Source organism: Drosophila teissieri, chromosome X (genome assembly GCF_016746235.2).
Source record: "Drosophila teissieri strain GT53w chromosome X, Prin_Dtei_1.1, whole genome shotgun sequence".
NCBI classification, from domain to species: domain Eukaryota; kingdom Metazoa; phylum Arthropoda; class Insecta; order Diptera; family Drosophilidae; genus Drosophila; species Drosophila teissieri.
Genome location: NC_053034.1, coordinates 14,751,341 through 14,764,723, shown reverse-complemented (window position 1 = coordinate 14,764,723; position 13,383 = coordinate 14,751,341). Strand labels below are relative to the sequence as shown.

Below are 13,383 nucleotides of genomic sequence, written 5' to 3'. Positions count from 1 at the left end.
ACCCTTCCGAGTGTTCTCTAGTCTAAATATTAATTCGTTCTGTCCTCTTTTCAGCGAGCACTCCCACACCGACGCAGCAATCTCACCTATCGCCCTGCGAGGAGGAAGCAACTGCCACACCCAACGAATCCTCCAGCCAATCTCTGCTTCAGTTCTCCGGCGATGTGCCAGCCCGCTCTCGGGCTGGCCTGCTCTTGCCAAATCTGTCGGGACAGGCGCCACCTGTGGCCATGACCCAGTCCATGACGGCGACGGACGACGATGGCGGCGATACCACGCCCACGGCCGAGGGTCAGACCAACGGAGCCAGTCGCAGCAAGCAGGGCAGTCCGTTCTATGCGGAACCAGCGGATGCACTGCGTCAGGCGGGCCTGACCAGCGCAGCCACGGCCATCTTGCGGCGCCAGCATCGCAGTCAAATGCTGCACGCCAGCCAACGGCACTCGGAACCACTAAAAGCGGGCTTCGGAGGATCCGGCAATGGTGCAATGCTGCTGCCCAGCGATCTGGAAAAGCTCGCCGGCAGTCTGGACGAACTGAAGCCCAAGCCGAAGGTTACCCAGCAGCAACAGCAGTCGCAACAGCAACAGCAGCCCACCAAGCGGGCACGCAATCGCATCGATCACTGGCAATTGGACAGCAGTTGGGAGTTCATGGCCAAGCAGGATACGGGCAGTCATGCTGGCGGTGATTACGATACGGCAGCCATCGATTGGCAGGAGAAGGAGAACTCACTGGGCCGCGATAGCCGTGCAGATGGCCAGGGGAAGAAGCGAACGCTAACCATCCATCAGATCATTGCCAATCGATTGCCCGACCTCAATCTGCCAGAGCTGGTGCGCTGCTCAACGCCGCCGCAAACGGCCGCCCTGCAGCCGCATGTCCTGGGACAACAGGATAAGGTGGGACTCGGGTGCGATGGCAGCCAAAAGTCATTCCAGAGCCAGATCGGTTGCCGGCTCTCCTCCTACGACAACGTCTTCTGCCAGAACTCGTTCGGAGGCATCGATTCGGCGCAGTCCGACGATGGCACCATCTTCTCGGAGCCCTGGGACTCGTCCCAATGGGACTCCTTCCTGCCCCACGATGGTAAGCCGTCATAGCCTATACATATGCCAATTATTTTACCAATTATTAATTATATTTATACAGACGCCACCATCAATTCGGACACCATCCATCTGTCCAAGTGCCGACCCGCTCTCTCAGAGGACGACACGATTATCGAGGAACTACAAAGCACCAAAGACGGCAGCAATGGCAGCTGCAACCAGGACACACTCAAGGCGAACCGGCATGGTGCTGGACACCACAAGCCCAACAACACCGGCAGCACCAGCAATGGCAAGGCCAACAGCAGTCGACCCAAAGTGGCCACAATTCTGCGGAACCCCAGCATGCGGGATCGTGAAGTCTTATGTGAGTAGTTTCTGCATACTTTTGGATTGTAATCCAGCAGGAAAATAGTTAGTATATAAGCGCAACTATAAGTGTGATCCGGTTATCAGGCACAAATCAGAGTTCTTTAAGCCTGAATTCAACTGATAAAGCATCGAAATCGTGTCAATTGGTCGCCACCACCTGCAAGCACTTCGCCTTCAGAAGGCGTCTCGTGTGCTTGGGAAGTGGAGTAATGATGGTGATGATGATGATGGGGATCACGCTCAATTGCAATCTGTTGTTATTATTGTTGTTGCATCATGCGCGTTCATGTGCCCCATGGTCATGTGCTTATCAGCGGCACATCGTCATCGATTGACGGAGCGATTGAGTGCACGGAACTTAAAGATCTGGAACCCAAGCCAATGAATCAATCGGAATCGAACTCGAATGACTTTGTTATTACTGAAATTGCTGTTGATTTGTTGCGCCTAAAAAATAGTTTACAAATAGGATTACATTTTATAGGGATAACCTGTCAATGAAGTGACTTTTGTTTGTCTGCAGAAATATTATATCAATTCTATTGGCTACTATATTTGAATTAGTATCAGGGAATGTGTAGGCTTTTGAGGTTATAGAGCTGATAAAACCACATGTAACACAAGAACCAGAGCATAATCGCCTCTAACTGTGCAGATCTGTGCTCCAAGTGACTTAGGTCTGTCGTAAGTCGCCAGCGGCGGTTAGAACTGGATTGCAGCGACATCGGCAGAAAGCCGCGTATGGAAGACGACTATCTGGAAAAAAGGAACACTGCCCAGCAGCTGCCTCCGCCTGATGACTACAAAGCCTTGCCGAAACTTATCTGCTGCACAACAGCCTTCCCCAGTCGCACCCAATTCCGATCGCCGCTAATCCCGCCCCTTTGCTTATCCGCTGACCAGCGATTTCTGCGTCGCAGTTGACAACTAAATATCATTTTAGATATGTTCGGCAAGGCAGCCGAGACTGAGAGTGATTTTCTAGAGAAGCACTTACTAATTCTTGGTAGAACTGACTTTTTAAAAACGAATAATACAAGTCAAAGCTGGAACTATCGCCTCATCTGAGTTACAAAGCTGCGATCAAAGCGGTAATGCCCGTTCATCGCAGGGTATGGCACTGAGCATCATTCCTTTCTCGACTTCATTGCGGGGGTGGGTGGGTGCTGGTGGGTGCTGGTGCTCTGGAGTAAGACTTTGGAATGTAAACCGACGTAGCGACGCCGGCAGCGTTTTTATCAGCGAGCGCAAAATTCACCGCGCGGAGTTAGAGACTCTGAATGGGATGCGTAATTAATAGAAGACGATGAGCAAACCTGATGCATGCAGAGCACAAACACTATGCGTGTTTGCAGATTGGAATGGGATTCTATATCTCGACCTAGACGGTCTATTTTTGGGTCAGTGTAAGCAAAGACAAACATCACACCAACGACCAACAACCAACGACGACCAAGTCAGCCAGACAACAAAGACCATCTGATGATGATGCTGATGAAAGCCAAACAAACGCGCTGCTATTTTAAAAACGACGCACCCGTTGCATATCGATTTTAAAACGCATGCGATGCGATATGCCTATGCTTTTCGATTTGACGATTTACATTTCAATTTGAATTTGAATTTGGTCCAGCCCAATTCACACGTGCTCATTTTCGCCGCCTTGCCAACGGATTTGTTGTTTGCCCCCGCAGCCATTGTAAAAGATAATAGACCTGATGGATTGATAAGCTGGCCAAATCTCTAGGGCGAAATCTTTATCCCAAAACTCCAAGCGGCTGGGAAACGGGAGATTAGCGTGAAAACCCAACAGGTAGTTGGGTTCACTGCTCCCTGGCTGCCAAGGTTGAGTTGTGGTAGTTCATCTGAACTTTGGACGAGGAAGATCGATCGAATGGCGAAAAAACAACCTCAACCGCAACCTGAAAACCTCCATTTACCGCCCGGAGGTTTTTCCGAATTGCGCATCAGAACGAAGACACAGGCTAATAATGCTGATGCAATCCAGGCAATCCATTGCATTAGAACCCGGACGGAGTCGCGGTTCCAGTTTCCAGCTAGCCAGCGTGTCTATTGATAAGACCGTTGGCAGATAGAGGCCTAGCATCGAAGAGCGCATCAAACAACTCCTTCAAGGACATGTTCAGGTTTTAGCTGGAAAACTGAAAGGTCAACTCAACGTCGTCGTTATATTATTAATATGATATATGATCTAGTTAAACGAAGCCCTAAGCAATGCAGAATGAAGTAAAAATGAACAAATGAGCAAAATGAACCACAAATGAACAAAATGAACCACAAATGAACACAATGAACCACAAATGAACACAATACTAGGATCAACAGAGATCTTATATTTGGACTGGATACAGCTGATATTGGGAAAACATACACCACTCGAAAGAAAAGCAAAATATATCATTAATGATTGTAAATTACTGACCACAGGGTTTACAGTCCCTATTATTTACATGAGTAATGTGACTGGGGGGCTCTAAAAATGGTTTTCACGAACATGAACATCTGGGTTTTGTTTTGCAATGGGGTTTCCGACATGCTCAGCGATACACAAAGAGCCCGCAATGAATCAGCTCGCGCTGGCGATAACTTCATAGCGATTCCAGGTAGTGGCTTGGATGAACCAATGTCGAAGACACTAAACTGGGATTGGACTACCTGTGGGGTGGACTACCTAGTGGGTGTGCAAAACCAATCCAAGCCAGCGATGTGATTGAGTCATTGGTTTGCGCAACTGTACCTGGCAGGCGAGGGAGAAGCCGGAAATTCCCGGGATTCCTGTGGCTGTAAAGGATTCGCGGTACCTGTGACCTGTGATCAAAGCTGGCCTGCTTTTTGGGTGGAAAAGGTCATGCAAATGAGGCCGCCACTTGGCGAGTTGACACATTTAGCGACGCCGCCGTCGCTATCTTTGTTTTTGCGGACTGCGACGTCGACAGCGGAGATGCCGTCGCCGTCTTATAAACTAATGCGTATGAAGTTCAGAATTAGTTTTGCATTGGCCGCGTTTAGAGCAGCAGCAGCAGCAGCCTGCGAGAGCGAGCATCGCATTCGAAAAAAAAACATATATTTCATTGAGCTGAGAACTAAAGAATTCTAGAGACGCGAAGATCCAACGATCGTCGTCGGTGGAGAGTGAGAGTTGAACGCGACCGCCATCGCTTATCAAACAGCCGCAGCGTGTGCCGATGAGAAACCTGCGTTTCCGCCAATTCGTTTTAGCTGGCAAGAATCGCTACCGGATATACCATGAGCTGGTTCAAAAGATCGTCGCGTGCACCGTCCGTGAGCCGCCCGCAGTCACCCGCATCACTCAACCAGCCGCATCCCAATCACTCGAATCAGTTGAATCAGCGGGACATGTCCAAGTCTTTGAGCTGGCTGGATGAGCGATGCATTGAACGGCAGGAGCCGGAGGAGTTCTTCCACGATCCCGACCATGTGCGACACTACAAGGAGGAGGCACAGTTCCTCAGCATCATGTCCGAATGGGAGATCATCGAGCATCCGCCGCAGTCCAATTACTTTTCGGCGGACTTCGAAGAGGAGCTGCTGCAGCAGCGCACACAGCTGCCCATCGGTTCGCCAGAGGAGATCAACCCCAGGGACAAGGATACGGTTAAGGATACGGAGTCAAAGGCTGAAACCAAATCGAAACCGAAACGCAAACGCAAATTCCTGGAACTGCTGTTCGTCGACAACATACAGACTGGCATCGCCCTGCCCCAGGACGAGAATGCAAGTCCACAGCGGCCGCCATCCTCGCCAACCGCCGTGCTGTGCAAGAAGTCAAGGAAGTCGAGTAGTGCCAACAGTATTGCCATCCCAGCCAGCATTGTGGCCACATGTCCGCAACAGGTGCTCAAAGACTGCCGCATCAATCGGAAACAACTGAAGACTGAGGCCCTGGCCAGCTCCATTATGGGTGCCATTGGCAAGTGTCCCGCCGGAGAGGATGCCGTGCCGGAGGCAGCTAGCAACGAGCCGGATCAGTGCCATCCTGGTGAGCAGAACACCTGTGACCACTACGACATCAAACAGTTCTTTCACCTGGACGAACAGGGCAACATCCTGCTGAGCATGGCGCACATTGTCGAGTGCCAGGCACTGGGCCTGTGCCTTCAATCCCAGAGTCGTCGTCTCTATCGTCGCTATCGACGTGGCTGTGAGTGCGCCGACGAGGACTTCTGCCAGAGTCGTGGCTGCTGTCGCATCCTGCGTCGTTTGCTCCGACTGCTGTGTGAATTAATAGCTGGTAAGGGGGAGATCCATCCATCCAATCGATAAGGGAATATTAGGTTCTGCGATACCAGGGAGTCGCACAGATGATAAGCGTCGCTATGTGAACCCATGTTATCTAGATATTTACCTATACTATATGCCAAAGCAATTGAAATCTGTTAAACTAACAAAATCTTTTATCTATTTGCTTTTTGCAGGTCACCCCCGCAACAAGATGAGCATCCAGAGCAGCGGACCCGGCGACTCTTTGCGGGCATACACGCTGCAATTGGCCCAGGATCCCAGCTCCACGTTTGCCCGCAACATTGAGAACTTCATTTGCTGCACCAAGGAGTCGCGGGAGGCGGCGCCCCAGGTGGTAATGCGGAATATGCGCCAGTTCATGAGCGGCATGAAGAACTACCTGGTGAAGCATGGCGAGGGCAAGTTCCATGCCGAACTGGAGACGGCGAGGGCGCGACTCAAGTCGGATGAGTTCCTCAACCTGGACGCCATGCTGGAGACGGTAATGCACCAGTTGGTGGTGCTGCCGCTGCGTGAGCATCTCTATGGCATCTTCGTGGATCACTATCAGCGCAGCGAGGATATCCAATTGCTGGCGCAGAATGTGCGCTACGCCTGCGAACGCGAGGCTGCCGACTTTGGCATCAGGCCGACGGTAACGCCGCCATCGCAGGCCGCCCTGCGGCTCATCGCCAACCTGCTGTGGCGCCTGCAGGAGGCCGAGTTGCCGCTGGACAAGCTGGAGCTCTTCCTGTGCGTCATCTCGACGGTATTCGATGCCACCGGCTGTCCGCGTGGCCAGCAGCTGGGCGCCGACGATTTCCTGCCGGTGCTCGTCTATGTGGTGGCCAAGTGCGGATTCGTGGGCGCCGAGATCGAGGCGGAATTCATGTGGGGCCTCCTCCAACCGACCCTGCTCAACGGCGAGCCGGGCTACTATCTGACCGCCCTCTGCAGCGCCGTCCAGGTGCTCAAGACCTTCATGGCCTCCGAGGGGGAGAGCGGCAGCGGATCCCTCGACGTAAGTAGCAGTCGCAAGTGAGCTGCGCTTTCCTTTGAACTAACTTAGGGAAAGTAAATAGGATTGAAAGGCTATTAAATATATATCAACTTGACGCTTGAATCTAGATTGTATGTTAATACATATGTTAATCAATAATTATTCATTATTCAAATATTCATTATTACTTAAATAACTTACTTAGGGGAAATAACTAGAAAAGAAAGACTATTAAATATATATCAACTTGACGCTTGAATCTAGACTTTATACATACGAGTATGTTAATCAATAATCATTCATTCTTTTCAATAAGTTATCTAAATTATAAAAGTTATCCGACTATTAATATTATACTGTATTAAACTTTAAAATTATTTGACATACTTCAATATTATTATAACTATTATACTTCGATATAATTATACAAAAAGAAAGAGATCGATTTGATTAGCTGTTGATAGCTTTAGGAAATATTGAAAACTCAGCTCACGCTCCTAAAACCCCAAAAGTTGTGCACTGACTAATCAATCCTCTGCTTTCAGTGGCGCTCCAGCTGCCTGCCCGCCTGCTCCAGCGTGCTGCGCGTGATCATACCCGACGAGTGCAACGGATCGCTGCAGACGAGGACACTGCCGGTGCGACCACATACCACCACGCGCGAGGTGTGCCGCATCATTGCGCACAAGGCGCGCATCACGAATCCGCAGGACTATGCGCTCTTCAAGCTGGTCGATGGCGAGGAGACGCTGCTGACGGACGCCGAGTGTCCGCAGGATGCCCGACTGGCGGCCAAGGGAAAGCACTGCATGCTCGCCTACAAGCGGATCGATGCCAAGATCGCCTGGCCGACTGCCCAGCTGGCAGGACACTGATTGCTGACAGCTGCACGGGAATGCGCGCCCGTTTCACACATACGACATACCGCCCCGCCCGCCCTGCCCTTCTTGCTCACTAACCAAGCATATTTGATTAATAATTTATTATTATTACATTAAAATATACTTAGTAGCCTGTAAGTAAAGCTAATTAATGCTAATTAGAAAACATCTAATGTGTACTAAACATCAGTATTGAGTTAAGTGTGTTTTTTTTTCCCTGACCCCCACGGGTCAAGCCCCCATTTTTTTTTTGCTAATAAATGTACTATGCGAATACATATACACACACACATATACGATATATAAACTTTTAGCCAGTAGAGTTGCAATTTCTGCACAAACGAAGCGATGGAGTCATCTAAACGAATCTACACTCTAAACATATACGCAGACACGATTCCATTTGGTGTGGATCGTGTGTGCCATCCTGGAGACCAAAAGCACAGTTCAACAATCACGGCAACAATCAAGCATTCATTCAATCAAACATTTAAACGATCATGCGTTCAGCACCATCAGTAACATCATCATCATCATCATCATCATCAAACTACACACAAAAGGCATTTAGGTGTGAATGGGTTTCGTGGTTGCTTTTTAAGAAGCAACACCATATTATATTGAAATATAAACCATTACATTTTAATATTTATGTTCAACTAAACACTGCTATCGACCCTCGAGATATACCTAAATACATACATATTTTTTTGTATACTTTGTAAAATATGTGACACGTAATCCAAATAGCAAGCAAATAAATAACCAAAATAAAATAAACGTCTTTTAATGTATTAATACTAATTTCAGTTGAAGTGAGAGTGTATTATGCCATGGTTCCTCAAAATAGACCCCTTCACTGCCATTGTATAATGGAACACAACATACTTTGGGGCTAAGAATTCGAAATAAAGCTTCATATATTATATATGCAAAAAACACAGATGTCCGGACATGTACAGCCGCAATCGGCGGACTGATCCCAATGATTCCCGGATCGTTATTGTATTTTTTTGTTTGTTTTTTCTGTGTTTTTGTGAATTAGAGAGGTGGGGGCTATCGCCCGGGTTCATGCTGGATCGCCTAACCAAAGTAAAAGTCGAGAGCCATCTGGGGACTTAATTGGCCCCACAGACTACTGAAATCTCGAGTCGCGAAACAGACGACGCGACAGATAAGGATAATGTTCGGTGATTGATTTGCAAAAGCGATTGTCGTCTGGGGTCTCGAAATGGAATTCGAATTGCCAATATACGTGTGAATATGCGGATTTATTGTCGCCAAGAATCGAGGCTCTCTCTTTTCTTCTTGGACGCTCCCAGCGAAAATAGCCGAATCAAATGGCGCAAGTTAATCTGGAATGTGGTGTATAGTAGAACTATCAACGCTCCTCTGCTCGCTTTGTTTTGATGGAAATTCAAATTCGGTGCGATAAGGACCACACACTCGCACGGATGACGATCGACATACGGACAATTCAACGGACAGACAGAGAGACAGACGGACGGACACGGAGTGAACTTTTAATTTCGCAACGTGTGCAAAAAGCACTAACCAGTCTGCACAGAGAAAACAGACACAATTACGTAATTTGGTTAAACTTAATGCGATATATGATCGCTGGTTTGAACGCAGCGATGTTATGCCATTTCAAAACATCGCATTTTAGCCAATAATCGATATTCCTTTTTTTGGAAACCAAATAACAAATATTTTGTGCGGTGTCTGGGCTGCGGGGTGCGGGGTCTGTAAAATGTAAAAATCGTGGTGCGGGGTGCGGGGTCTGGGCTGCGGGGCGATATATGATCGCTGGTTTGAACGCAGCGATGTTATGCCATTTCAAGACATCGCATTTTAGCCAATAATCGATATTCCTTTTTTTGGAAACCAAATAACAAATATTTTGTGCGGTGTCTGGGCTGCGGGGTGCGGGGTCTGTAAAATGTAAAAATCGTGGTGCGGGGTGCGGGGTCTGGGCTGCGGGGCGATATATGATCGCTGGTTTGAACGCAGCGATGTTATGCCATTTCAAGACATCGCATTTTAGCCAATAATCGATATTCCTTTTTTTGGAAACCAAATAACAAATATTTTGTGCGGTGTCTGGGCTGCGGGGTGCGGGGTCTGTAAAATGTAAAAATCGTGGTGCGGGGTGCGGGGTCTGGGCTGCGGGGGCTGTGCGGTGTCTGGGCTGTAAAATGTAAAATGTAAAATGTAAAATGCGGGGTGTGGGGTGCGGGGTCTGGGCTGCGGGGTGCGGGCTGCGGGGTGCGGGGTCTGGGCTGCGGGGTCTGGGCTGCGGGGTCTGGGCTGCGGGGTCTGGGCTGCGGGGTCTGGGCTGCGGGGTCTGGGCTGCGGGGTCTGGGCTGCGGGGTGCGGGCTGCGGGGTGCGGGGTCTGGGCTGCGGGGTGCGGGCTGCGGGGTGCGGGGTCTGGGCTGCGGGGTGCGGGGTCTGGGCTGCGGGGTGCGTGGTGTGGGCTGCGGGGTGCGGGGTCTGGGCTGCGGGGTGCGGGGTCTGGGCTGCGGGGTGCGGGGTCTGGGCTGCGGGGTGCGGGGTCTGGGCTGCGGGGTGCGGGGTCTGGGCTGCGGGGTCTGGGCTGCGGGGTGCGGGCTGCGGGGTGCGGGGTCTGGGCTGCGGGGTGCGGGGTCTGGGCTGCGGGGTGCGGGGTCTGGGCTGCGGGGTCTGGGCTGCGGGGTCTGGGCTGCGGGGTCTGGGCTGCGGGGTCTGGGCTGCGGGGTCTGGGCTGCGGGGTGCGGGGTCTGGGCTGCGGGGTGCGGGCTGCGGGGTGCGGGTCTGGGCTGCGGGGTGCGGGGTGTGGGCTGCGGGGTGCGGGTCTGGGCTGCGGGGTGCGGGGTCTGGGCTGCGGGGTGCGGGGTCTGGGCTGCGGGGTGCGGGGTCTGGGCTGCGGGGTGCGGGGTCTGGGCTGCGGGGTGCGGGGTCTGGGCTGCGGGGTCTGGGCTGCGGGGTGCGGGGTGCGGGGTGCGGGGTCTGGGCTGCGGGGTGCGGGGTCTGGGCTGCGGGGTGCGGGGTCTGGGGTGCGGGGTCTGGGCTGCGGGGTCTGGGCTGCGGGGTCTGGGCTGCGGGGTCTGGGCTGCGGGGTCTGGGCTGCGGGGTCTGGGCTGCGGGGTGCGGGCTGCGGGGTGCGGGGTCTGGGCTGCGGGGTGCGGGGTCTGGGCTGCGGGGTGCGGGGTCTGGGGTGCGGGGTCTGGGCTGCGGGGTCTGGGCTGCGGGGTGCGGGGTCTGGGGTGCGGGGTCTGGGCTGCGGGGTGCGGGGTCTGTGCTGCGGGGTGCGTGGTGTGGGCTGCGGGGTGCGGGGTCTGGGCTGCGGGGTGCGGGGTCTGGGCTGCGGGGTGCGGGGTCTGGGCTGCGGGGTGCGGGGTCTGGGCTGCGGGGTCTGGGCTGCGGGGTCTGGGCTGCGGGGTCTGGGCTGCGGGGTCTGGGCTGCGGGGTCTGGGCTGCGGGGTCTGGGCTGCGGGGTCTGGGGCTGCGGGGTCTGGGCTGCGGGGTCTGGGCTGCGGGGTCTGGGCTGCGGGGTCTGGGCTGCGGGGTCTGGGCTGCGGGGTCTGGGCTGCGGGGTCTGGGCTGCGGGGTCTGGGCTGCGGGGTCTGGGCTGCGGGGTCTGGGCTGCGGGGTCTGGGCTGCGGGCATAAGTAAGGTACGTATAAGTAAAATTAAAACAAAACAAGTTGGGAATTACTACAAGAAACGAAATGATCGTTGGCCAACGTTTTTCTGCGGTTATGAATATCAGAATTTTGATCAGAACATTAGAAATATTGGAATATGGAATGTTATACCTCGTTGAGTTCGTAATTAAATTTGCAATCAAACTGTGTTTACAACAACAAATTTTTTTTTTTTTAATTTTTTCCAATCTTTGATAATGGTTTTTGGATTTTGGCCGAAAATTGATTTTCTGTTTTTTTGCGACTCAAATATCAGTATTTTGATCAGAACATTCGAAAAAATGGTCCAAATATGGAATGTCACACCTCGCTGAGCTCGTAATTAAATTTCTAATCGAACTGTGTTCACAGAAAAAATTCAATTTTTTTTTCAAATTTTTTCCAATTTTTGATTATCATATTTGGATTATTGCCAAAAATTGATTTTCTGTGTTTTTGCGATTTAAATATCAGTATTTTGATCATAACATTCGAAATATTGGTCCAAATATGGAATGTCATATCTCGTTGAATTCGTAATAAAATTTCCAATAAAACTGTGTTCACAGAAAAAATTCAATTTTTTTTTCAAATTTTTTCCAATTTTTGATGATCATATTTGGATTATTGCCGAAAATTGATTTTCTGTGTTTTTGCGATTTAAATATCAGTATTTTGACCAGAACATTCGAAATATTGGTCCAAATATGGAATGTCATATCTCGTTGAATTCGTAATTAAATTTCCAATAAAACTGTGTTCACAGAAAAAATTAAATTTTTTTTTTCATTTTTTGCAATTTTTGATGACAAAAAATGCAAAAATTTTCCCTAAAATTATTTTAACAAAGTCGGTCAAAAAGTGATTTGGATGGTTAGTATTGGTAATTAGGAGTAAAAAACTGTAATTATTTTAGTCGTGTGACAATTGTTGACCAAGTTATACTAAAGAAACGCATCGAAAATATTGAATTATTGGCTAACATCGTTCCTCTGAATTTTGAAATTAAAATAATCAGTATTTTGATTTCAGCATTTTAAATAATGGCGCAAATATGGAATTGTTAGCCAATTTTGAGAAGACCAAACATTTTTTAGTTTAAATCAACAAAAAAAGTGATACCAATTGTTGGCATTGGCTTTCTGACTGCTTGTTTGCCCAGTAATGAAGAGAAAAATCCCATTTCTGCCAAACATTCATTATCTCGATTCTCAGTTATCTTCGATTCGATTTAGCCATGTCCCATTGTCTGCAGCGAATGCTTGAGAAATGGAGAAATGTTGCACGAATAGGGTTATTTACTTTTGGGAAGTGGTCTTAGAACTTTTCCTTTGTTTTGCTATCGTGCAACAATTGTAAATTGATACAGACTGGAGTTTGAGCAAGCCATAAATTTTTGGTTTAATTATAAATAGATAGCTGCTGGCCAACGATCGCCATCGCTGCTGGCCAGTCGCGATTGCAGCGGCTCTTGATTTTTGATATTTGGAGTGTGCTCTTATCAGCGCGACACAACAACAGCAATAGCAACAGCAACAGCAAGAGCAACAAAAAGCTCCAATGACGTGATAATAAACAATTATTGCCAGGCCAAATGGTCCCAGAGCCCCAAAAGCCCCATCCCCCCTGGCGAAGAAAAAGATTAAGAAGCCAAACATCAGGTGCACAGGGAGAAAATTTGCCAAAGTTTTCGCCAGGCTTCCAAAAGTACAGTTGCCCTTGAGCTCCATAAGTTAAAACTTTTTAATTTCGAAAAAAATTAATCTTATTTGCAACTTCCAAGCACCGAATAGCTGCCCTTTGCCAAGCACGCGAATTCTTCAGCATTCTTTGGAGCCTTCGCAGTTGCTGCAATGTTTTGATCAAGTTGGTGGCGTAATTTCATAATAAAAACATTTTCCCACAACATTTTGTTGATCAACAACACATGCGATCCCATTTCTTTTGTAACCGTGCAAAATCAAACGATCGCGTGGCGTGGAGGGAGGGGGGTGGACGCAGAAGGGGCGGTGCGATGTTTTGATTAGACGCTTCTAAGTACAGAAAGTCAGGCGGCGGGCAATAAAAACAAAAGATTGGCGAGAGTAAATATATTGATTGCACGGATGAAGTGGGCTGTTCGATAACTTTCGCAAAGTCCCACAGCCAA

At 49.7% G+C, this 13,383-nt stretch overlaps 1 protein-coding gene across 6 annotated transcripts in view; it reads left to right on the top strand.

Annotated features, from left to right (window-relative positions):
- Positions 1-8,317, top strand: part of LOC122625216 (protein sprint) — a 90,210-nt gene extending 81,893 nt beyond the window's left edge. For 4 of the 6 annotated variants that reach the window (XM_043805221.1, XM_043805222.1, XM_043805224.1 and 1 more), the window contains 4 exons: positions 55-1,089; positions 1,153-1,419; positions 5,882-6,708; positions 7,233-8,317. In XM_043805221.1, coding sequence (XP_043661156.1) covers positions 55-1,089; positions 1,153-1,419; positions 5,882-6,708; positions 7,233-7,562 — 2,459 coding nt within the window. In that variant the 3' untranslated portion in view covers positions 7,563-8,317. Of the gene's footprint in view, positions 1-54; positions 1,090-1,152; positions 1,428-4,242; positions 5,698-5,881; positions 6,709-7,232 lie in introns of those variants that run through there. The other 2 variants (XM_043805226.1, XM_043805225.1) reach the window with 2 other exon arrangements.
- The last annotated feature ends 5,066 nt before the right edge of the window (positions 8,318-13,383 follow it).